Source organism: Sardina pilchardus, chromosome 11 (assembly GCF_963854185.1).
Source record: "Sardina pilchardus chromosome 11, fSarPil1.1, whole genome shotgun sequence".
NCBI lineage: Eukaryota > Metazoa > Chordata > Actinopteri > Clupeiformes > Clupeidae > Sardina > Sardina pilchardus.
This window is the reverse complement of record NC_085004.1, coordinates 26,484,130-26,511,111: the sequence shown is the minus strand read 5'-3', so window position 1 is coordinate 26,511,111 and position 26,982 is coordinate 26,484,130. Positions and strand designations below refer to the sequence as shown.

General features: G+C 39.4%; 3 protein-coding genes across 5 annotated transcripts in view; 2 read left to right on the top strand and 1 right to left on the bottom strand.

Annotated features, from left to right (window-relative positions):
* The window catches only part of LOC134095599 (multiple epidermal growth factor-like domains protein 11), an 89,168-nt gene extending 84,372 nt beyond the window's left edge, over positions 1-4,796 (bottom strand). Inside the window, exon 1 of the mRNA XM_062549224.1 lies at positions 4,665-4,796. The gene's annotated coding sequence lies outside the window, so the exon portion shown is untranslated. The remainder of the gene's footprint in view (positions 1-4,664) is intronic.
* A 5,141-nt stretch (positions 4,797-9,937) lies between these two features.
* On the top strand, positions 9,938-16,860 carry mrpl21 (mitochondrial ribosomal protein L21). Its single transcript, XM_062549825.1, has 7 exons — positions 9,938-10,062; positions 12,358-12,418; positions 12,735-12,820; positions 13,212-13,375; positions 13,761-13,813; positions 15,909-16,012; positions 16,701-16,860. Exons 1-7 carry the CDS (start codon positions 9,966-9,968, stop codon positions 16,763-16,765), a joined length of 630 nt encoding a protein of 209 aa, XP_062405809.1. The 5' UTR covers positions 9,938-9,965; the 3' UTR covers positions 16,766-16,860.
* A 751-nt stretch (positions 16,861-17,611) lies between these two features.
* Positions 17,612-26,707, top strand: LOC134095636 (ras-related and estrogen-regulated growth inhibitor-like). 3 transcript variants are annotated; one of them, XM_062549277.1, is made up of 4 exons: positions 17,612-17,892; positions 18,166-18,222; positions 18,421-18,494; positions 23,603-26,707. In XM_062549277.1, the coding sequence occupies exons 1-4, from the start codon at positions 17,793-17,795 to the stop codon at positions 24,092-24,094; spliced, it is 723 nt and encodes a 240-aa protein (XP_062405261.1). In that variant the 5' UTR covers positions 17,612-17,792; the 3' UTR covers positions 24,095-26,707. The 3 variants fall into 3 exon arrangements, with proteins under 3 accessions (XP_062405261.1, XP_062405262.1, XP_062405260.1); XM_062549278.1 differs by having other exon boundaries at positions 17,613-17,888; XM_062549276.1 differs by having other exon boundaries at positions 17,613-17,901.
* The last annotated feature ends 275 nt before the right edge of the window (positions 26,708-26,982 follow it).

Genomic DNA, 26,982 nt, shown 5'->3' with positions numbered 1-26,982 from the left:
ACTTCACAAACTCCTGGTCTCTTGACCTTTAAAGTGCAGTGAAAATATAAAACTCATACACTTTTGACAAACATTTATGACTGACAATTCTGACCTAAAGGCACCAGTAACTGACTGATCCTGGAGAAATAGCAGCCTTCCGTCAACGCCTTTTTCACACAAGCAATATATCCTACACAATTCATACAGAAACCCTTGCACTGGAGTGTAAAAACACCAATCTAATGAGGAAAACATCACACGTCAAACTTAGAAAGCAAGTCCAAGAACCCTGAGCAAAACAATATCTGCCAGAGTAACCAAAATTATTTGCCAATAGTTTGATTGGCATCAGAGAGGAAACAACCATTAAACTACCGTTAGACAGCAAATGATCTTGGTGAGAAGAGATTTGGAAGGAAAACTACTTTTGCACAGAAAAGATAAATTGGTTGAAATACTGAATAAAACTAAGAGAACTGACTGCATCCATGGATCATTTACCACAGCTATTTTAAACATGTAAAAGAATATCAAAACTGCTGCTATAACGGATCATTTTGGATTTAAAGAACAACAGCAGACTCTAGACTATTGTGAAATAGAGCTATAACAGAGACAAATGGACAAACTTTGAAAAAAAGAAGTCAGGGGTGTGCATGGGGGTGTGACAACTGTCTGCAAGTGGATGTGGGTTCGGTACATCAAACTGTTTGGACTGTGAATGCATGTGTATGTTGATGGAGAGCGTATACGAGCATATGTGTGTGCATGCATATAGAATTTCTCTGTGTGTGTGTGTGTGTGTGTGTGTGTGTGTGTTTGCGTGTGCGTGTACATGCATGTGTGTGTGCATCACAATTAAATGATCCCTGTTATCAGCAATTGTCCAGTAATACTGAAGCAAAAGCTTTTTTCCCAGTAAATTGTTAATTGTTGCATGGAAAATGTGACAAATATGACAATGTGTAACCAACTAACATTTATCTTTCCAGAAATGTTTAGTGACAATTTAAATCACTGTCATTTTTAGTGATACCCTCTCTTTTATCTATTTACTACCTTCTTATTATTCAGTATTTTTCATTTAATCTTTTATTTCTAGTTATTTTAACTGTTGCAATGCACATTAATTCTAGAGTAGACCTCTTGGTCTATTAGCTATTAGCCCTATTGGAAGACATTTTTTAGGTTCTACTCTCCACAGTCCAAAGGGTTAAGGAACACACGCGAAAGCAAGAGTATCTCCTGGTGATCTGCCGAAGATGACCCTATCTCTGCTGCCCCCTGGGCCCTCATCCATTTCTCCATTCAGAACAACTGGCTGGCACTAATGAGGCATCCTCAGAGGGTAAGCCGGCCGTCCCCATTGTGGGGAATTATGCTCCTGTGAGCAGACACAAAGAGCAGGACTCCTCTCTCCTAATATCTGGAGAGGGTCCTGAGCCAGGTCACTTCACTCCTGGAGTATAAAAGCCTTCCCAGCATGCACCTGCCCTGTGATATGATTGGCTCAGAGTGCAGACAGGGTCTCTGCCTTGCGACAGGGATGCCAAAATTGACGGACTCTGCCCAGAGAAAAATCATGTGTACCTCTGTGTGTGTGTGTGTGTGTGTGTGCGTGTGTGTGTGTGTGTGTGTCTATGAGAGAGAAAGAATATTTATGTTTCCTTCCCTTTTTATAGGCACTGTAAATATTCTGTAGTCACTTTGAGTCATGTCATACCTTTACACAGTATGACATATTGGCCTTTACTCAGATATTGTCATGATTATTGTTTTGAGCATGATGTCGTACTCAATTATTCATGGTGTAGTATGCATGTATCTACTGTATGTGTCTCTGTGTTGGGATGGGGGCATAGTAACTGCACTGTATTGCAAGTGGTGTGGGTATGAACCTGTTTGGACTGTGTATGTATGTCGGTGCAGTGTGTGTGTGTGTGTGTGTGTGTGTGTGTGTGTGTGTGTGTGTGTGTGTGTGTGTGTGCGCGTGCGTGCCTGCGTGCCTGCGTGTGTGCGTGCATGTGTGTATGTGTGATTGTGATGTGTACAGTATGTGTGCATGCGTGCCTGTGTGTGTTTGTCTGTATACCCACAAGTCCTGAGGAAAGCACCGTCCTGTGCTAAAACTACTTCCTGTCCTGAACTGAGAAGCCCAACGGCACCACTTCAATCTTTCATGCTTCTCTTTCTTCTCCGTTCCTCTGTCTTTGTCTGGCATTGAATGAGGCGGCTGCTGCCCAGGGCTCTTGGCCCTAATGGCTTCTCTGCTCTCTGTCAGCGCAGACATTTGAGTTCAGTGGGAGCGTTGTTTACTTCAAACCAACACAGACCTGGAGAAGGCATTGCCCAGTACCCCCCCGCACAAACAAAAACAACTCCAAAATCCATAATTCATATGAAGCATTTGAAACCTCAACTCCTTGAGTTCACACTATGCCTTTTGACTGAGTTTCAAAGGAGTCTACATTAATTTCTGTGAGTATTTCACCCAAGAAGATAAATAAATCAGCAGCATACTTAGAAAATATAGCTACATTTTGATTGCAGTCAAGCACGGCTAAGCACTTAAGCATGCAAGATGTACTGTACTGTATATTGTATATGTATTAACAAAGTGTAAACAATGAAAATATGCACATACAATGTGTTGAAAACTAGCACCCTTTTGATTGGTAATGTAATCAAGGAGAGCATATACATGAATCTACTCAGACATGCGGTGCCTGACAACAGCCTAACAGTGCGTACGTCTTCATTGATCAGCCCTAATCAAAGGTATTGATCGTGCAACACAGCAGCTGTTTTTCAGAAGCCTTGAAAACTGCACAAACTGCATGTCTGCTTTATTAAAGCAAAGCAAAAACACTGTTTCACAAAAACATGCACCTTAACCACCAGATGTCACACAGAACACATTGGATTTCTTTACATCCTATTTGCAAATCCACAACATGGACAACTGATTAAGAAAAAAGAAAGGGGAACGCTTCCTTGGGTCAATAATGTTTGTTGCAATACAACTACAGGGTCCTCATCAAAATGGGCCTCTAGGTCATCAATGAAAAAAAAATGAGGCATTCCTGTGTGAAAACATGAAAAGCCTTTATGAAATACTGGCCATATCACGTATTGGCTAAAAGCTTTGTATTTTTCACACAAGAGTGTCTCAATTCTTTAATTTTCCAAAGATCACTGTGTGTTGACAAAGTGCAGTTAGCAAACCAGCCCCAGATGGTAGGGTGATGCATATGTGAAACATGGAACACAGAGAAAATGAAAATCTTGCTATTTTCTCCTCAGTGTGCCAAATGACAATACAAGACAAGTAAAGGGCTGGACAGAAGAGGAAGGCAAACAGGCACTAGTGTCAGGCCTTGCTTGTGGCTTTAATTAGACTAAAAGCTTCCATTTCTAATAAAGCTTATTACCATATTTGCATAGTTCATTGAGAATAAACAGATCTCTGGGGCATATAGGAGCAATAGGAGGCAGACCTGATGTGCTCCTCCATATAGAAAATAAAATCCCTTTAAAATGTTTACCACACATCATCTCATCTCATGCTGCCCTTACCAACTATAACATACAGATACAAAAACATGGCAGTACTCTCTAGGTCTTATTTACTTATTTGTTGTTATAGATGTTGTTGGTGATGGTGGTAGTGATGATAGGCCTATTGTTGGTGGTGGTGGTGGTTGGGGTGGCGGTATTAATTTAATTCAAATGTTAATTGCATAAATGTTCAAATAATAAAGACACTGAAGAAAGAAACTGAAACCACACTTACATTAATGTGAAGGTGGCCTTCAACAGACGATCTGATTCAGATTTCAGATTAATACGAGCTATAGAAACAGGAATATGGGAGCTCTGACGATGCTCTCGGCATTTTTCAATGCGCCTTCTAGTGGACAATACAATAATGGACCAGCACAGACAGATCCGATATAGCATACTTGTCTCTGGCAACTGAAAAAGACTGGCAGCCTTTAATAATGTCCCAATTATTGTTGACAGGCTAATCAAACCATACCAGTCGGTGCATGCACACAAACAGGCCAGGTGTTGGTTTACTGTTTTCTGTAACTTTCAAAACATCACCCCTTCAGCAGATAATTCAAAATGTAACATGTTGTTAAAGCTCTTTCCAAACATCAGCCTCCTGCATCACATGCGTCAATTTAAACACAACCAATTAAACCCACGCATACTGCATGGCAGAATTCTGTCATACTTTCTTTCATTTTTCTCTAATACTGAATCAAGCTATAGGGACGTTTTGTGTAAAGCAAAGCACGCTTGTGCCCAACTACATCAAAAATAAACTGAACTGAATAAACCGAATGAGTGCACAAACAAAACCGGAGGCTACATGATCAAATGCCCAAATATGCTATTCCAAAAATGACCTAGGTTGCCTTTCACCTCAATCGTATTCAGATTGCAATTGTATCAGCAAGTATTTCCAAACCTGCAACAACAAGCTACGACAACAGCAAAGTTTTATAAGTTATCTTTGAGATGACAAAATAGAGATACACGCAAAGAAACAGAGGACATTCCTCAAAACTGAAATATTGTCTGTTCAGCGACATGACGGGGAGTTCACACAGAGCATGCGATTAACGTTAAGTAAACATACTTCTGCAACGCCACAGTGACAGGACCGTGCTTACCTTAACTCAGATGTACCCAGAGAAATGGTCTGCAATCTGTTATTCTTTTTCTGTTTCACATCCAGATTTTAACTCTGTTCTATCATGTCCTCAGTTCCCCGCGTTTGTTCATTCATGTGTATCCACGGGCGCCTCTCCACTTATCCATCGAGCGCGTGCAGTGCTGGTACTTAAAGCCTTTTGACGTAATGAGCGCTACATCAAAAGCACTCATTCAATGCCCACTCTTACAGTAGCCTACCCGCGGTTCTCAATCGGTGTTATGTCGAGCCTAATTTGACACAACGCGTGGCATGAGAGTGGTGTGCCTTGGATTTTTGAGGGACACAGTGCATTTTTGAGCAAGAGGGGTATTTTAAAATACATCATGACACAGCTTCTTAATGAATAAATAAATAAATAAATAAATAAACAAACAGGTTAACTACTAGCCTACTCAAAGATTTACAATCTGTTCAAATCTGTTTTTAATAGGCTATTCTGATTTCGTGAAGCTGCAACCATCCCGCACCTCTTGGCAAACCCGTCATGCACGTTCAGGACATGTTGCAATAGCTAGATTTAGCAACTTTTTCACCTGCCTGCTCTCTTTCACGTGACCAATCCAGGGAACAGAACGAATCACCTTTCCAATTGTGTCAATGATGTCATCTTGCTCAGCTCGTGAACACTGTAACAAATATGGGCATGATGTGTGACATTGCTAACCATACCTTTGTGTGCACTGGCTTTTCGTTTGATCTGTCTTAAGGGTTGAGAGCCTCGATTAACTCCACTGAAACAAAGTTATTAAACAGTAGGCCATATAGTGGTTCAGTAGGCCTTCGGTTTCTGGTTTCAAAGATTTCCAACTTTACTGCGTAAAGATAGGCTGTTCGACAAAAAAAAAATGGTGTCACCTGCTTGCCCATGGGCCTGTGCTGTTAGGATATGGCTGTCAGCTGTGAATAGCCTATTGGAAACATCGACGACTGGGGTAGTCTAATATGCTTTTCTTCTTCTTCTTCTTCTTTTTTTTTTTTTTTTTTTTTTTAAAGCTGGTCACCTATCCTATACGATTTGGGTAGGCTATGCGATTCGTGCATCTGTTGTGTTGTGTGTCTGTTCAGTAAATAGGCAAACGAATGGAATAGATTGAATATCACATTAGAACATACCGTGGTTAATGCTGTAATAACTGTGTAAAAGTGTGGGATTTTATATTTATGTACTCTGTCCAAACCGGCGCACGTATTACAGTAAACCACCCTCATAAAATTGCCCTCTAGTGGTGAAAAAACGAATCTGCCGCTAATTCAGCAGGTGTTTGAAACCTGACCTGGGCCCTCAACACAAACAACAACCACCAACAATACAAAGAGCATCAAGTCAAATCTTCACTGTCTCTGAAGACCATTGCTGAGCTGACCATTGGAATTAAATTTTTACCCCCAAAAAAATGCTGTAGCAAAGACATACTCACACACACAGGGACGTCTGAGATGTGTAAACTTGACTCGAGAATGCTTGTGAAAAAGTGTATGGCAAATAATAATTTACTAAATAAAATAGTTATTGGGTCTAGTATGTTTTAGCTGAGCATCTGAATCATACCACAAGAGGGTGCAAAAATACAGAAAAACAGCTCTAATTACTGTGAGACATTTTAGGCAAGAACATTTTAGCATTTTAAGAATCTATTGGATGTCCTTATTCAATCCCATTCTTAATGAATGGACTGAAAATGTACACATAGCTTAGCATATTATTGTTATTGTTATTATTATTATTATTATTATTATTATTATTATTGTTATTGTTATTATCATCTAAGATTTACAAACCATTTGTCCTCTCTGTTCGAAAGCATGAAAACTATTCCCATAAAGATCTGCAATATGCTCAGTCCCACACGCCAGTAATGCAAACATCTGTGCAGTCCAATTTGTTTGTTTACTCTTTTCAGTGAGGAAAACTGTAACCAAATATGTTAAACCTAAACAAGCTAATAAATGCACAAATAAACCTGACTTGGTTGATTTTATCGTTTACAGACAAAATGATGTGTGTTTGTGCCAGGCCATCGTTGTACTACCCTTTTGGATAAATAAATACATTAGGCCACACTATGCCTTTCCCACCACAAAGTCACTCTAGAAGCGAAGGCTAGGTCACAGGAAGTCATGCAAAGTCATCAACAACAGCAGAAAAGAATTATCTCTACTGAAGGCAAAGCCGTCACATCCTGTCCTTTATCCTGAATATGTACAGGCCTACAGTATTGCATTGGTTTTCAGCAGATTGTGACTACATAGGCCTACCTTTCAGATTATTGTTATGAATTAATTATTATTATGTATTTATCTATTATTACACAGACATTTGATCTTTGTCATTAATGACACATTTTTTGTTTATTCAAACCTAAAAAAAATGGCATATGAAATATAATTTAGCCCAAGACTGGTGCATGGCCCAATTTCTAGCTACAATGTGGACGGATGTCTAAAGTTGGCACAGGCACACACCCCCCAATTCTCATTAACAGGACTGAGGTGGAATGTGTCACCTCTCTTGAACCCTCAAAATCTCGATCCTGATCAAGAAGGCTAACCTGCATCTCTTCTACCAGAGGAGATGAAAGAAGATCCACCTGTCTCCTCAGATCCTGGTGAACTTCTACACCATGCAAATCTGCACCATCGAGAGCATCCTCACCAACTGTGTCATAGGTTGGTATGGCAACGGCCAATGGAAATGCACTGCAGAGATTGGTGAAAACTACCCAATGCAGCACTGGTTCCTCATTCTCCTCCATCGAGTCCATCTAGGGCAAGTGATACTTGCATAAGGCGCGCAGCATCATCAAAGACTGTTTTCACCTCAACCACAGACTGTTCACCCAACTCCCCTCCAGGAGGCGTTACAAGTCTCTCCTCACCCAAACCAGCAGGTTCAGACAAAAGCTTCTCTCCTGCAGCTGTCACCCTGAACTCTGGTTCTACATCCCACTGACAACCAACCAATTAACCCCCCCCCCCCCCCCCCCCCCCCGATTTCACAAGTCAAAATACAAAATTGCCATCCTATTACCATGTGGGATCTCTACAGCTGAAGGAGAGAAATGTTATAACTTTTTATCCCATTGTTATTAGACATGGTCGTAAGTTGCTTATTGCTACTGAGCCATTCCTTCATTTATCTTTATTCATTTAGCAGGCATTGTTGTCCAGAGTGATTTGCATAGATGTTTATATTACAAGGGATTACATTGTCCCTGGAGCAATTTGGGATTAAGTGCCTTGCTCAACGGTGGAAGCTGTTGGTAATTCTTCAACTACGGGACATTTTGAAGACCTTTTTTTCAGAAAATTCAACATCTTTCAATTACATTTTTTTTCATAGTTCAATTACCTGCTCTGTCTAGAAACATGCCCTAATAGTGGTCATGCTGATTTTACTTTAATAATATATGTTTTTGCCATTTAATTCCAAATGTTAACTGTCATTTCCATCATACAACAAAACGTGTTTTTATGCAAAAATACCATAACATCTACAGTTCCAAATGTATTTTATTAAATATTACACACATATCTGCCCAAATATTAAATGTATTAATTTTCCAGAAATGCATGATGTATTATTTTTATATGATTATCTTGATATGTACTGTGATGGTCATTTCCGCCACACACATTTCCATGAACAAGTCATTTCCAAGTGTGGTGGAGATGACATAACGACAATACATAGCCAAATTTAATCTTTAAAAGCATCACAATTTTAAAAAAAGATGTCCATACCATATGTTATTTAATTATGTTTTCGTCTGCTATATTTGTTTAGTACTATGAAGCAAATAAACTGCGTTTTAGCGTGGGCAATGTCATTTCCACCTCAACCAAAAAGTGGTGGAAATGACTGTGACGGAAATGACATTTTGCCCCTTTTCATCTAAAATCTCATGATATCTAGCCTTTTGATGCAAGTTGTTAGACTTAGCATTAAATGCACAAAAAACACACAATATGGCCTTGAGCTTTTCCAGCTGCTTTTGACATCCACATGAAATATGAGCCGAGTGGAAATGACGCCAATAAAAATATTTTCATTTCCACTCATCTTTACCTGGATCTTTCTTCCTTGTATTAATATCTATGGATGTCACCCTTTGTCCATCCATAAAACCCTCTGTGAAGTATCTATTACTGTAGTTACTAGGTATAAAAACCTAAAATCATGATCTCAAGATTCTATTTTGTGCAGTGTGGTGGAAATGACAGTGAAACCATGGGACAGGGTTTCATCTTATGAAAAATATAAGAAAATGTGAATAAATATTGCAATATAGAATATGTATGATTGAAATAGACTGTATTTCATAATTTGGACTTGAATTCTACATTATTTCACAATTTGATTTAGAATTAAGAGAGGTTGAATACCCAAAGTCTGGCCTTGGGACAGGGGGAAAACAGTAAAAATGATGCATAAAAGACCTCATATTACTTAAAATAATAATAATTGAGCCATGGTTATTTTTTTATAAGTTGCTCTTAGGGTGTAGTAAGTTTGACAAAAAGAAAAAAGAAAAAATGTTTTTTAGTTTTTTTTATTTCTTACAGGGACATGAAATGTCCCGTAGTTGAAGAATTACCCGTGAATGAAAACAATTTTCAGGCTACTGCACGCTAACCCAGCTCCTTAACCACTACACTACCTTCATAGTGTACAAAATGTCACCTGCTTTGACTTTGGCACTTGGAGTCAACTAGCTGCAACACGCTGAAACTGAAACACAGCTACTGTCAGGAGATTTCAACACATGGCACAGACAGCAGAGAGAGACAGACAGACTGCAGCATTCACCTGCGTCTAGTCCAGTTTTGCCCACAGCCCACACCAAGATGCAACATTCCTTGCTGTTCGTCTCAGCTAGTTTCACACATAAATCATGACGTTTGTGATATATTTTTTTTTCCAGTGGGTAGGCTATAGTAATGTATTGCGATAAACAGTAGCCTAATAAAAAAAAAAGACTGAAACTAGATTTGGATTCGGATCTAATAATCTTCAGAAGTAGGCCTAAACTTTAATTAGGGTTTGAATAATGACCAATGGTCATGAAGTGGCTTCATTTTTGGTTTTAAATAGCATATTATTTTTTTGTTGTTGTTATTGTGGTAGTTGTTTTAAATTAAGCTATCACAAGACAGGCCACTAGCCTACTCGGACTGTTTATTCATGTTGCTTATGTTTCACGGGAACACATTTTACAGTCACTCAACAACACGTTCACATGTTTCCGGGTGCAGCAAGATGGCGGTGACTTTGAGGAAGGGTTGTAGTGATTTTCTCCGAACGTGTTGGAGACTACAGTCACATAACCTGCAACTCCCTTTGGACAAACCCTTAGGTTGGTTTACACACTTTCCCATTTACTAATTAAGTATACATTTGGCATAGGAAAGAGAACAGTGCACCAAACTTGTCTTTGCAATCATGCCACAATTAGCTGAGTCCTGTGTTAGCTAACATCATCGTTTTTGTAATCATGCCTTGATAACATTATGGTCGCTTAAGAATGCATCAGTTATTTCAGTTTACCAAAGACATGAACATGCACATTGAAATAATAATGCATATAAAAGTAACTTTAGTCAACGAATTGGCTTCTTTCAACCTCTCACAGGTCTCAACCACTGCTACTACCATGTCATTGGTCTCAATAGTCATGTTAGCTTAACATTACCGACGGGTTTTCATTGATTAAGCATACGTCTGATTTTATTCAGCGCAGTGGTGTATCGTTGTAACTGTGTAGCCTATTATCCACGCCTAACGATAGATCAATTATAGACCTGATATTTTTAATAGGGTACATGTGTCATCAAGCAACAAGAGCCGCAACTTCACGGATTCATGTTGCTAATAGGCTACAGAATCGGTCTATTCTTTTACTGTCTATGGTCTATTCAGTAGTACGGTTTAATCTCACCAATGGGTGTATGACAACGTCCAGATAGTTCATCATTTAAGTTACGTTATTATAGAAATCAGGAGGAGCAGGTCATTTTTCATGACTGGACGTGCAAATATCAATGTTTACAATCAAAGATTGTAGGAAATGTTTAATGTTTTTTTCCCTTAAATGTGGCTCAGTAGGCCTACTATCTTGCCCATATTAGGAGAACCTACATGTAGCCTATGTCATCATCAGGCTGCTTTGAAGTCTGACCATTCCAACTTCTTGATCTGTGTCACAAACATTATCTGTGTGAATAATCCTCAGAAGGCCACGCCACCCATAATACAAAGCAGTGCTAGATAATTGCTGGGTTATTTTTGGGTTATAACTATGACCATGGTTCACTTTATGGTTATCAGCAATAGAAGATATTGTAGTATTTTTCAACATGTAGGCTACTAGGCCTATATTTTTTCAATATTTCAGTAGAGACCAAGGGCCCTATTTTGGCGATCATAAACGGATGGTCAGAGGCGTAACGGATAGACATTAATTGTGTGGCCAGTCCACATTCACTAATTTAATGGCGTGATTTTCAAACTCTGGGCGCACAAGGGGTTTTCTTCTATTTCTTAATCAGTCATTTGTGTGTTTTGGGTGTAACATCCTTTAAACCAATGAGAATGACATCTGTCATGTCCTTTAACAGCTTGCAGCACAATGGTATTTTGATAGTCAGTGGCGCATCTGAAGGAATCTTGCTTTACTAAAACCTGTTAGTGATTAGCAGAGTATAGCTTACATGCATCTGCACTTGCCTATTATGAACTCATAGGCAAAGCGAAACCATCTTCACCGAGGTCTTATGGTCAAAAGTTCTACACAATTATTTACTGCTAATTACGCTTTGCTGCGCCACCTTGCGACAGGGGCACGATAAGGCCCAAATGCAATGAGAATTGATGCATGTTAACATTCCCAAGTCTGAAAGTATCCTAGTTATTCATTCATAAACTTTACTGTTTGCAACTCTTTCATTACCTGTCCTGCTCCATCATATATTTTAAAGTTACTGTATGAATTCAGTAACACAGATTTATCCAGGTGAAATCCAGGACATTGTCTCTCTATATCCACATGCTCTTTATATCCAGCAATAATTTCAGCTAAATGCAATACAATCTGAGCCACTGGACAAGGGAATCATATTGCATGTCTATTCATACCCTAAAGACTTTTTGGGTATTTTGTTTTTAGCACAAAGAATATTGAGTAGGCTTTAAGAAACACAGCTAAGTGATATTAATAATATATCCTACACATTTTTGTTCATTTGACATTGAATAACTAACTCACACAAATAGGGCTGCTGCTGCAACTAACAATTATTTTCATAGTTGATTCATCTAGATTATTGTTCTGGTTAATAGTTTTTTGGCAAATAGTTTTTTGATTGATAACATGTTTGAAAATGGTGAAAAAAAAGTAAATCAGTGTTTCCGAAATCCTGAGATGATGTACTCAAATGCCTTGTTTTTTTTCCACACACCAAAGATAATTTAGTTTTACTGTATAGAGGAGTAAGTAAATCTGTTTCTGGTTTAAAGAGAATTTTGCGGTATTTGTACCCTACCAACCCTACCCTACCATACCTTCCTACCAATCAGCATTGTTTAGATTACCATGTTATCTGTGAAGACATTCTGTTTGGTCATCTGATTTTTATTTATTTTTTTGGGTCAGGATGTTTGTTACCTGCCTTCGTGCGTCAACAGAGCTCTCAGATCCTGAAGTACCCACCCAAGTAAGCAAACTTGCATCTCACAACACATGCATGCTCTTATTAATCAGTATCATTTCATTGTGTTCATGTTGGTCAATTTTACACAAGACATGATTGTAGGTGTACACATGATTGGCCATTGTGGTCCGAATGTTGAACGAATGTTGGTTTGATTGCTGGAGTGGACTCAATTAATCTAAATGTTCAAACTGGGCGGCTGAAATCATCCCCAGCCTCACCTCGGTGATGCCTGATCTTGTACCACTGATATTCTTGAGGAGCTGGGGTAATGACAATGATATGCTGAGTGTCGTTCATCCTGGTGTTTTGTACACAGTTACGTTCCAGAAACTTCATTATCCAGACCCCCATGGCCTGAAGTGACACTCATAGATCCCGAGGAAGAGGCAAAGCAGCATCAAGGTTAGGAATGGAGATTTTTTGTTAAGATAAAATATCTTAAAATACCATTGGTGTAAAGTTCAATTAGGCTGTTTTTTCAGGCTAGATCCTTGACATCCTTTAAACTGACAGATTCAACAAAAATTCAATGAAAAAAAATGTGTATAGTGCATATTAATATATTCTTAGTGTTACAAGTGTCATGGATGCATCATAATTGCTAGCCTAGAAACATTTTAATGTCGACAACAAAACGTACTTACTTGACTATTGACTTCCAGTTTACCTAGTTGTTTACCTAGAGAACTTTTTTTGTTTTGATACCTAAAAAAATAAATCATTCCGTGTGTTACTTGTGTGTGGATGTTCAAATTGTCGTGAATCTAACTCCATAGCCTCCCTCTTTCTACAGCTGTTGTGCAAAAGGTTAACACACTCCTAGAGAAGGGAGATTACGGAAGGCTGTTTGCTGTGGTTCATTTTGCAAGTCGACAGTGGAAAGTGACAAACGAGGACTTGATTCTGATTGAGAATCACATAGATGCAGAGTGTGGTGACAGGATACGAATGGAGAAGGTTTGTGTCACCATGATGGTTCTTTGTCTCCTTTTTAGTTGAGTTGGCTCTGTGCCTAGGACAGCTGTCATTCTGCTCTGTGAAAGAGGGGCTCAACAAGAAGAGTAAATAAATGCCATTAAATCTGAATTGAAAGTGTTTCAAGAGTATTGGAATGGAATGTCATGGATCGTGAGGACCATGCAAAAAAGCAGTGATGCGTGTAATCTCTTTGTCAGTTGGCAGCCACTGATAACTAAGATTCACACATGAGGTTACATAATGCATATAAATGTGTGCTGTCAAGCTTGTGACATGAGGAGTTGTGAGTTTGAGATGAACTTAACTAGCTATTGTTGCTCATTGTGTTTGTGTCCGGTGAATTATTTGCTTTCCTTTGTCTTAGGTGCTGCTGCTTGGTGGTGAAAACTTCACTCTGATTGGACGGCCTCTTCTCGGGTAAGCACAGCAGTTTGTGTAATGCCAAAAAAAACCCAAAAGATCCACGGAATATTCTAGCATTACATCTTTAGTTGTCCTGTGGTTCAATGATTACAGAATCATTCAGCCTTGATCCTTCAATTAGATTACACTGGACTTCAGTCATAAGACAAATAGAAATGTTTGTAATGATAATATTATGATCCCACCAGAGATGCATTTCTCAAAAGCCTTGTATTTTACCACCTTAAAAAATCTCCATTGTTATAACTGTGATTCAACAACTCGGTGTTTCTGAAAAGCGCATTTTCAGCAGTAGTTGTAAATGTAATTCCTGCGCTTAACAACACTGCCTATTTCCACCTATCCACTGAACACCCAGAATTTGTCTGAAATAAAAAAAAATAGTGCTGTCGAAACACATTGGGATTCATTTGAAAAAGTGAACATTATATGAAATAGCAATGATTTAAAAACAATAATCAATGATGCTAGGCATACAAGTTAAACAGGTCATCAGATCCCCAAATTTACAGTACAACCCGAATTCCGAAAAAGTTGTGATGCTTTGTAGCATGTGAATGAAAAAGAAATGCTATGATTTACAAATCATGCCAGCCCTATATTTAATTGAGAATAGACAACATATCAATTGTTGAAGGAGAGAAAATTGACTATTTTGTGGAAAAAATAAGCAAATTTTAAATGTGATGCCAGCAAAACAGTTGGGACAGAGGCAACAAAAGGCCGGAAAAGTTGTGTAATGATAAAGACAACAGAAGGAGGAACATTTCACAACTAATTAGGTGGAACCATGGGATACAAAAACATCCCAGAGAGACTGAGTCTCTCAGAAGTAAAGATTTGCAGGTATTTATCACTTTGTGTAAGCCTGTGTAGGGAAAATTAGGAAACCAGATCTTTTTCTGTGAAAAAAATCATTGTATGTGCTCAGGAAAGCTTCTGATAATCATCTATGTCTATGAACACAGTTCAATTATTAATTCACAAATGCTAGTGCAAACTCTACCATGTGAGGAAGACATGATACAGAAATACTACAGTCTCATCTTACCCTAAGATCATTTAAAATGGTCACAATCAATTCTGAATGATGTACACAAGTTTTGAGCAACGTATATATTCATCCAGACATTAGCCTTCATTTATCAACCAAGTGAAGAAACTAGTGTAGATTTGAGCGCAGAATTCATTCTACGACGGGGCTCACGTGTGATTCGTATCACTCCAATTTCCAGTTTAAGAATAAACGTGTGTTGACGTAATTTAGATAGCACCCCCCTAAATACAGTATGCTCATTTTAAAGGCCTCGCCCCTAGAGTTTACGACAAGGAGATGGATTATACGTCCAAAAAGGAAGCATTTCTGACTATGGGACATTGCAAGTCTAGCTGAACCATGTTAATTTTGATAGCTAGAAAAGTCTCATCAAGAAAGCTGAGAAACTAGTGATATAATTGTAACTATAGACTTTATTTTCGCAGAGAGAACTCATACTAAAATTATATTCATTACAAAACCATACGACACTGCCATTTTCCCCCAGGGGGAAAAAGATGTTAATGTCTGTAGCGCTTACATATGCAGGAAAGGTCTTGTCTTATGTCCAAGATATTCCATAAATTCTACTCTTCAACTTTCCAACACTCCACCAATTTACTGATGCACCGTGCTATGCTGCCTCAAAAAACTTGTGTACAGGAGTTGAGACTTCGAGACGTGAGATTCGAGCGTAGCCACTGCTCACGTTCAAATTGATAAATGCCATGCTTTGCATGGAAATTAGTGAATGCCTGTCCTATGCTTGTTGTACAGAAAAGCTGGAAAAGTAGTTAGCACAGGGCATGACATGTCCTAATGAGATGCCAATAGTCATGATGACATAATGTGCAATGTGCAAGCTCTCCTGACTATGTAACTTCTAATGGTTATAAGAAAATGTCATGGGCTTCTCAGTTGAAATGAAGAGTCCATGTTGTTTTGGTAATGTTTACATTGACAGTGAGTTCTTGGAAGAGGCAGGTCTCTGGAAATAAAACCCCTTTCACAACGCTGCTAACACACCGTCTGTCTTTGTCTTTTCACACCCAGGCGTGATTTGGTCAGGGTCGACGCAACGGTCATTGAGAAGACTGAGTCTTGGCCTATGGTTCATATGAGGTTTTGGAAAAGACACAGATACCAGAGGAAAAGAAGTATGTTTTTCTTTCGCCATGCCATCTTTTGTACAATTTTGCCTCTGATGAAACTGTGATGTAGGTCTATGTAATTAGTTTTGCATGCATACAAGAAAACACTGTTAATATATTTTATATTATTATTATTATTATTATTAGTTATTTACTTGAAAACTTGGGGTCAACCACTGGACCTGTGTGTCATATGTGGTGAAGTCATTTTAGTGGTCACAATGAATGGCCTGAATTCCTGCACGCTGAAAGACCAATTACAGGCTAAATTTAGTTTGATGTTGTTTATTTGAAGTAAACAGGAACATACTATTTGCCTAGACAGCGGAAATCCCACCCCCACCCCCTGACATGGGTAGAGAGGGCTTTCACTTTCAGGGAAATATACTAGTGCTTGGAACTATGACATGCTGCAGATACTAGCACATACTATAGTCTTACATATGACATAGCAGAATAGGAGAAGGGATAAACACAGGCCACCTTCCTTGGGCAGGTACTGCAATGGTTAAGTTGACACGGCATCTAAGCATACTGTATGTTTCTAATGTCGCTAGTGATCCTGTATCATGAGCCTCAGAAACCGTTATGTGTATTAAAAGGTTATACATTTCAGTTTTCCTCTTCGGAGTGTTTTGCAGTTTGCCATGCATGCAGACTAACTTGTGTTTGTTTTTGTTCCAATCTTTTTCAGCTATCATCCAGCCCCAGACTGTTCTTCGGATAAATTCCATTGAAGTAGCGCCAAGATTGAGTTGATTTTGCTCTGTAAATAAACGAATGTGTTTCTGTAATCATATCCTTTGATTTATGGCTAACTATTTCACTGTGTAATTAAACTTTGCAAAAACATTTATCCTTGCACTTTGTGGGTTTATTTTCCTCCCCGCTTCTTGTTTCTACCACTGCAATGGGAGAGTGAGAGCCAGTGAGCACTTTAAAGGTTTTTCTGAGTTGTATTACATTTTGTAATTTTGCAGAGGCTTTATGACAGTCAGATGTTGTCAGATGATTATTGTTTATGTTCTCAAATCTTTGCACAAGGTACCGGTAACAAGGTGTCTAGAAATAAACAGTGAATGTGGTGTTTTCAAAACACTTGTTGCAATAATGATTGGTGCACTGTTCCAAAACAGAATTAAGTCTGAGAGAAGCCATTTATTATGGCATTAAACCAGAAAGATATCAGTCAGGTGGATGGAACATTTGAAATGGCCCCTGTTCAGCCACTAATGTAATCAGATGGCATCTGTGTGCCCAGGGGTAAGATCATGTGGGGTTGGCCATCATTTTTCAATGTATTTTTTCGTTTCTGGGAGGCATGGTGTTTGTGCTTTTGTTTCTTGATAGGGTGTGGTGTAGTAATTGTCATCCTGTCTACATGAGAGACTGCAACAATGAAATAGGCTGGGTAGCACTCTATGATGATGATATAGGACTAGATTCCACGTTGGTTCTCTAGGTTTATTCTGAGGTCTTGGAAAGCACAGCATATTAAAATGTTATTTAATCTGGGTGGGGAAAGGTGGGAGAGAGAATAAGGAGGTGGGACGTCACTAATGGGTCTGGATTTCAGTGCGTGTGCGCACAGGCAGAGGCTTAAAACTGTCCGTGCTTATACACTCAGATGCGGTGTGGTAGCCTACTCCCTCAATTGTGTATGTAGTTTTTAGAGTTTTGACTTCTTTTCTGTAAGCCTGGAGATTCCCAGGATGCTACCTTTTGCTAAATTTGTAACAAAACTATAACGAAAACATCCATCGGTGAAATTAAAAACAAAATCACCATGACTACAAACCGAGGATTGCCAAGAACTTTGAGAAGAAGTGGAAGTTTACCTGCATCCCGTACTGTCAGAATTGTGATTTTGGGTCAAGCTGCAGTAGGTAAAACGGGTGAGAATCAACAACTCAAATGTTAACCGTGTGTCTGTGGCGAATCTTTCATATTTCCGTTTGTAATTCCTCTGGAACTGATGTGGTGATTGACTAATATTGGTGCATAATACAAAAGACGTTGATATTAGACTATGTTTGTGTTTTCCCCTGCATGCATTATTATGTCTTTACATGATGGATGAAAGGCATCTCTCAGCACTGCAGGATTTTCCAGCAGTCTTATCGATTCTGCTCTTAAATTATTCAAACATTTTCCTCCAGCCATGGCAGTGCGATTTATCACCAGAAGATTCATCGGCGAGTACGACCCTACTCTCGGTAGGAAAGGGAGAGGATTCACTTGTTATTGGATAAGTTTTGATACATACACATTAGTAGCATACCCTTAGGGTACCAGTAGCTATGCATATTCCGATCCACCTTATTAGGCAAAGACGTTGTGCCTTCTACTCATGGAAACTATCAGTAAATCAGTTAAATGCGATATTGTTGATGGATTGCTTCCATGTTAAACAGAGACTATCTACAGACACGAGGTTGCCATAAATGGAGATGTGGTACACTTCGAGATACTGGATACAGCGGGGCAGGTGAGCTTGGTATTTTCATTGAGATCACCCTCTTAATAAATACGTTGTTGTAGTAGGCTGTTCAGACCTAAACCCAATACTGACTAGTTAATCTATTTCTGTTTATATTTACGCATTACGCATGCCAATCATGATTACTCAGACCACTCCATAGTGTGTTGCCAACACTCACTTGACCGTATCAGATGATCATGCCTAGTTAAAAAACTCTCTTCATTTGATAAAGACCAAAATATAGTCTAACTTGTCTTGTAAATCATAGGTGGGTAACATTGCTTTTGCAGACACACCTACAGTGTCCACCATGTACTTTTACATTTAAACTTGACTAGGTGTGCTGACTGCTGAGGCACCCAAGTCACATATTTCTAAAATGTCAGTGAAAAGTCTGCTCCCTGTTGGTCTGTGCTGGCAAAAATCTCATCTGAAACAGTATAGACATTTTTGTCCATTGGATTTATTCTAGAAGTCCTTTGCAACCTGAATGTCGAAAACGGAAGCTGTATTGTTTATTTTCCGTTATGCTACTACTGTTTAACTGAATGGGGTTGAGATGACCTGCAGCTAAAGTATTTTTTTGTTTTTGACCCGGTCCACTGTGATGTACTACTTAGTTGTAGTGGGTATAGTGTGATCCAGAGGCGATTGCTCATTGAGTGCAGGGGAGGCTCAGCCTCCTCTAAAATATCACGGAAAATTGCATGAAATAATGCCTATTATGAGCTACATTAGCAAGCCTAATATTCCAACTAGAACATGCTAAAAACGTGTTCAACTTCATGGCTATATCGTTATAGTTTCGTTTTGCAACAAGGTTTTGCCTGTCATCTATCGTGATTTCGCACGTCTAATGCATTGCTGTGACGACACGATCCATTAAAATCCCCATAGAGGCTCGGCCTCACTGGACTTCGATGGCACTACGGAGTGGGCTGGTCTTAGTGCAGGAAAAGCTAGATTAATATTGGATAAACGCCGCAAAATCGTCATATCCAGGGAAGCCCGGCCTCTCTGGGGGTGAATGGGACAGTGGGATGGCTCGGATGCCGAGCTTCTGTATGATGATTGGAGGAACCGTATTTTTTTTTGATTGACAAGCATATTTCGCGATTGCACAGGAAGTTTCAACAGAGACGGGCTCTGGTTTCAAGTTCAGGGATGCGTGAAAGTTACGGAACCTTACAGGGTTGGCAGGTGAACTCGAGAGGCAAGGCTCAAATTTTAATAATTCTATTGCATGTTGTACACAACATATCATATCAATAAAACTTTAATGTGGAGTTACAGAGTTCGTGTGATTTGCATTTGTTTCAGTTGTGTATTTAGGCTAAGTTGTAGGCTAGCCACATAGCTCGCTATAATAACTGTGTTGCTTGGCTAAATTGCTAATGTTTACTTGAATTTTATAAGCTATTTGATAGCATTCCCCACCATGGGAGATTCCAAATAAAACAGCAAGACATATGAATGTAGAATAGTCACGTACTATAACTCTAGTAGACTACCAAATAGCATATTTAACCCCCCAAAGTGAACTGGTAAAATGTAAGCTTAGTTCTAATCTAACCAAGCCAGCTGCAATGTCTCAGAACCCTATATCTGACGAATCCAGCGCCGGATTCGTCTATAGGCTACTGTTAGGATATATTTCCCCCTCAAATAACAATATAGCAGCAATAATATTAATTTAATAGTTGACCATTTTTAGCAGAGCTTCCCCTATTCCAATGAGCAGCAACCGCCACTGTGATCAACCCCAAATGTTAATATGTATCCTTGCCTTTTTTAAGTGGGTATACTGAAATGGAGATGCTTTTTAAGTGAGTATTGTCTTGCATAAGTAGACTACCACTGGGCATAATTACTAGTAGGCTATAGCAACTAGCCCTATATTGTAAATACTGTTGTTAGTTCACATTTCCCAGCAGTAAATTGGTTGTTGGTGAAATAGTTACAGCCGAGTAATGTAGCCTATATGAATGCATTTAAAACATTTCTAATGCAATGCTTTGCATTACTCACATCACACACCTAATGGTCAAATTGTATATGTGATGAGAAAAAGCTTCAACACGCTTTAAAAACACCATGACCCAACATGCTGGATAATCCACCATTTTCCACTATAGCACATCAGCCTTGCCCATGGAAAACCCCACCATACAGTCAGCAGAATGTTTGTGTTAGAGGATCAGTGTTGGGAAGGTTACTTTAGAAATGTAATGTGTTACAGTTACAAGTTACTCTGTTTAAAATGTAATAGTAGTGTAACTATTTGAATTACTTTTCCTGAGTAACGTAACCAATTACTTTTGATTACTTTTTGATTACTTTTCCGATTTTTGAATGATATATATAGTCCCCAAATCCATGCGAAGATTTCAGCCTTGGTCTACAGGCTGCCGAGCAGTTCTGTACAAGCGCACAAGGCAGCAAGGGCATTCAATACATGAATTAGCATCACATTTTTTGTGAGGATAATATAATGATAATCATAACACGTTTACAGGCAGGCATGTAGGCCTACACTGATGACGCTGATGGTGCTGTAGACGTGATAGAGCCTATCAGAAGGTCCCATATCAAACTATGGCTGTGGAGGGAAACAGTTCTTTATACACACAATATTATTTGCAAAGTTTTGCTGACAATATTGAGATGTAATTCAAATTGTAATTTTGAAAAAATTCAAAAGTACCTGTAATTGAATTACATTTTTTCTACAGTAACTGTAATATATTACTGTTACATTTATTTTGTAATTAAATTACTTAACTTAATTACATGTAATGCGTTACTCCCCAACACTGTAGAGGATCATGTCTTGTGAAACGCAGTACGCAATTAGCAGTGTCTCCTGTCAGGATTTGCCACAGCACATGTTCAGCTAATAAAAGAAAAGTCATAGTGTTAATGAGTCTCCTGATCTGATGCACACTCAGCGGGACCACAGAGCCCGGTCTGAGAGAGCCCTGCAGCGCTTCCTCTGGAACGGCTCTCCCCTGAGGGCTTTGTCACGCTGGCAGCGATTGTGAAGGAAGGGAAATCTGACAGCTGAAGTTAGCGTTCCCACACAGTGCAGCTTCACTGCGAGAGGTGTTCCACCAAAACAAAAAAAGGGATGGTGGGAAGGGCTGGGGGGGGGAGGCATTGGAAGTTTAGAGCAAAGGTTTCACATCATCAGAGGAGACAAGCATATACAGCCAAACTAAAGAAATGTGGGTCAGACATACTGGTGTGTACCATCACACCTCAGTCACTAACCCATCAAGTCACTAACTAACTAAACTGTTTTTAATATTAGAACATGCGTGTTACTAGTTTAGTTTATCACTAAGGGCTAGACAAACATGGCCACATCTAAAGGCTTTAATTTTCAAAAAGTTAGAAACAATGGGACCATAGTGTATTACTTTGCACATGCTCCAGTACAGAACAACAACAACAATAACAAAATGTGTGGGTTTTAAAAAGAGTTTTATCATGTGGAACCCCCTAGTAGCCCTTATAATTCCCAACCTGTCTGGGGCAGAAAAGGAACTGGCGATGCATGTTTATTCATGCTCTGAGGAACAACCTCAGTCCTCCGCAGATCCAGTTTTTCTGCTTTTCAATCACAGCTTGATAATTAAAACAAAAATGAGTTACGTAATTTTACTGGGAACTGATCTAACTCATTTTGGCATAGAAATCTTGTAATTATAAGAACAAGCAGAATAAAAAAAAAACAGAAACTCTAATCTTGCCAGCAGACTGATGCTAATGGCTTCTTCTAAATCAGTGATAATTAATCTAATGATAAAATCCCATTAACACAGGCTCAAGCGTGAAGACACCCCTCATTCTTCTCCTCAAGTGACACCCATTTGAAATGGGTCATAATTCATTCTGAACTCTTAACCCGCATTTCAGGAGCTGGAGCTCTGAGCATGAAAGCACTTCTCTCTCAGACTGCCTTCTGTTCTATCTCTCCCTTGTGTTAAAGCACTCAATTATAAAGATTGTTTATGTCAAAGCAGCATATTCCAGCTAGTGTTTCAATCTTCTCCAGTCCACCACCCCTTTGATGTAAGGAACATAAGGGTAGCGTGAGGGTACTTAAACGTGTTTGTGGTCTGGTTTTGTTGTGACCTTATAGTGAAAGAACAGGGCCTGTCATGAAAAAAGGGCCTGTGTGGAGGAGATGGGAGTCGGATCTTGTTAGGGTTATTATCTTTCACAGTGAATGAGAATCAGGCCCTGGCATCACGCGGGATGTATGCGCGCCACCTCACTTGAGCTCCATGCCAGGGGTAAATCTTCAGGGTGAACACACATTCTACAGACACACACACACACACACACACACACACACACACATACATACACACTCTCTCTCTCTCTCTCTCTCGCTCTCTCTCTCTCTCCACACACAGCCTCCTTCATACACATACATAGAGTCTGTCTTTTACTTTCACACTACACAGAGAGAGAGAGAGAGAGAGAGAGAGAGAGAGAGAGAGGGAATGAGTATACACACACACACACACACACACACACACATACACTTAAAGCCTGTCACTTAAATGTACGCATACCTTTCTCTGTGCAGTCAGCTGTAAAATAATACACAGTTAGGGGTCAGAAAGTCAGGGTTTGCAGAGAACAATGAGTGATTGTGTTAAAGTGAAAAATAATGATAATCCTAATAATAATGCATATGCTGTTACACTGTATGTGAATGCATGTGGCCTTATGGTGTCTTTTGTTGCATAAAAAAAGTTAAAACTAGATATAATTTCTGCAACCAAAAAAAATCTTTTGTAACAGATGATCAAATGACAACTGTTCGAATTCACTTTGAGGAAAGATCCTGTAATGTTAAACACCTGATAACTTTTTAGTGTCAGAACATTTCTGCAACCAATAATGGATATGGTAACCATCATCAGATGTTAGAATACACTTTGTTGAAGGAATCCTATAATGCAAAGGGCAACAACTTATAGGGACATGCATGACCCTATACTGTAGATCCATGATCCCCATACAGTTTCTGAGGAAGGTCACCAACTCACTCAGTTGTTCCCATGTTGTTTCATTCCCAATCCCACCCGCTGCTTGCTCAGGAGGAGGACGCCCTGCTGATTGAGGAGAAGATCAGGTGGGGCGACGGCTTCCTCATCGTCTACTCCGTCACAGACCGGTGCAGCTTCGACGAGGTCATGCGCCTCTGTTTCCTGGTCAACCACATCCATGCTGGGGCCGGTGGTGGCAGGCGGAGCAACACCGAGCCGCCGCCCACACTCATCGTGGCCAACAAGAAGGACCTGGAGTACGACCGCATGGTGAGCTCGGAGGACGGCGAGAGCCTGTCGCGCGGCCTCAAGCTGCCCTTCCACGAGATCTCGGCGCGGGACAGCTGGGAGGAGACGGCCGCCGTGTTCCACGCCCTCTACAGCGAGGTGGCGCAGCAGCTGGACGCCTCGCCGCCCTCCTTCCGTCGCCGCGCCGTCTCCAAACTCATGGAGAAAATACCCAGAATTCACTCTGGCACGGCGCTGGGTGCCGCGGGACGCAGCTTCAGCTTTGGATCCTTTAGGGATTTCTTGCCTGAGTAATTACTGGGGAACATGGACCCTTCTGAGGTACTGTACAGGAGGTGAGGGTGCATACCTTCAACACTGATCTAGATGTAGATACAGAAATAGAGACCAAAGACAGCCCATATCACAGCAGTTTGTTTGACTAGCTCTTAGTTTGATTACTTGCTGGTAAAAACAACAAATCTGTGTGGTTACTCCATGAATCTTGCACACTTTGCATTGAAGAAAAGACTGTATGTGTTGATTTGCTTATATTGAACATTACACAGTATTTTGTTCATGTCCTGGAAATACTGGGGCCTCATTTATAAAACTTTCTTACGCACAGATTTGATCTAAGACCGTGCGTACGCTCAAATCCATGCCAACGCTCAGATTTATAAAGACCGTCTTTGACGTGGAAAAGTGCTTATCTCCACGTCAGGTTCAAACCTGACGTACGACCATTTCCTTGTGGTAGTGCCAGGGTACTGCAAGTAATCTGAGGTCCAAATGCGATGAATTCTCAAAATTCCAAGAAGACCAACGATCTCCTGTAGTTCTCTACCATATGCATGATCAATATCAGCAGAAGTTGTAAGGAGTAAGTATAGAAGTTAAAGTTTTAACTAATTCTTAAAGGTTGGAAAAGGAAAAACCCTATAATATTGTAGTGGAGGCTAAAAGTAAGTAAACGCAGTTTATTCACCCCAGGCATTTCAAAAATAGAGTTTATCAACCTCTCCAAAGACGTATTCACCAATTTCAACTTTTAACATTGAAAAAGCACACTGTATTATCTGCATTCACAATATGAACACTCATCAACACGAACCATTTAATCCACCAATCTTGAATTTCCCCTTGGGGATCAATAAAGTATCTATCTATCTATCTATCTATCTATCTATCTATCTAGCCTATCTATCTATCTATCTATCTAGCCTATCTATCTATCTATCTATTTTATAAACACTTGATAATATCCTCTACCATAATCAAACATATTCTGAATGCGTTATGAAACGGCGCATTACCGTGATCACAGAATTCATGGGTTACCCACTTCTTATTTTACTACTACACCCGTGTCATGCCTAGGCTATATCTTATCTATTTCATAGCATTCAAAAAAGCAGGCAGGCCATAGAGTCATCTATATATTTAATGTTCCCATCGATATTGACCATAAAGTGTCCATTTACGCTTGTTTAGAAGAGGGAAATATGACTTGCGTTCATGATATTCCAAGCTCCACAACAGAAAGATAATATTATAATGTAGGCTATATATGGACAGGTATTTTTCAGCATCTTTACATCGCAAATAGACATAATCTATAGATAGATAGATAGATAGATAGATAGATATTTTATTGATCCCCAAGGGGAAATTCAAGAATTTGGTGTTAACATTCCATTCTCACGGTAATTGCATTGTTGCCTTTATCAAACGCACGCACAGGCGCATTACCGTGATCACAGAATTCATGGGTTACCCACTTTATATAAAAATATATAAAGGTAAATAGACATAATCTATCCTCTGAAAAGCAGAGTTTTGCATCTTCATAATTGCGGCCGAGTTGCAATGAGTTATAGCACGCGTCTGATTGCATAGCCTGTGTCTGATGGCAGTGCCCAAGACCAGATGGCAATACGTGGATAATAACAATTAGGATAATGCAGGCTAAAATATAAAAATATATAAAGGTAGGCCTAAAGGTCACTGGACATTCTTGCAAGTAAACAGTCGCTGACATCGATATTGCTTGAATCCCGACGCGCAGAATGAATGAAGAATGACCGGTGAATAACTTATATTCGCTATACAGTAAAAACATAGCCTATCCATAAACGTTCGGTCTACATGACATACAGTATCTCGCTTATAATGTAGTCCGCCGTAGGCTACATGGGCAGTATCTAACCCTGGGTCATATTGGAAACGCCATACTGTACCATAACGTATAGGCCTAAATTAGTATGATGTACTGTAGGTATTTCCGTCATAAGGTAGCTTACTATGTTCTATTACCAAAGTAAACCTACTACATTTGCCACACATTGCCTACTACATTACTGCAAGCAGAAGGAATAAAAGCAAGCAGAGGACAATGGACATGGATGCATATTTCTTTCCAGAAAGCGCTGCTTGGAAAATTATAATTAATTATTCGAACTAACAGCGCATAAACATAGGTTAACATCAGATGGCATAGGCTAGGCCTTTACAGTTTTCAATATATGTATTTAAGGTACAACTCAGCCATTGATTGCATTAAAGCCTATGCTAATGATATTGATGAGGGGGCGTGTACAAGGCGGAGACCTAAAATCACCCAGCTGCGCACGAATTCACGTTCATTTGCGATTTATAATGGCCACATCTGCAAGAGTGGCGTACGCACGTTTTTTTGTGCGTACGTTCGTTTCTCTGAATCACACGTACGATCATATCAGAAATGATCTAAGATCAAATGAATGATGGTTTCTACGCGATACTTTTATAAATGAGGCCCCTGGTGATTAAAGATGACAAACTCTTATTGGACAGGTAAAATATATTCAGAAAAATGCAGAATATAAAGTTGCTAATTTCATTCGAGACTATGGATGATAGTAAAATCTTTTCTCCTCAAATCTTTTTTCAAAAACTGGATAATGTGTTTATGTGGAAAATATTTAACATGAATGTAAACCAGTCATAGCCTACTTACTACAACATTCTGGGAAAGATATGGTAATGCGGATTGAAGAAGTGAGACTCTGGTTTTACTGTGAGCTGTTCATATGTGTAAATAAAATGAATTAACACATTTTGAATTCAGTAAAGAATGCAACATCACCTGGCTGTGAACAGCATCCCCTTAGTACAGTAGATGCATTATCTTTAGTAGATGCATTATCTTTTGCCTGGTGGTG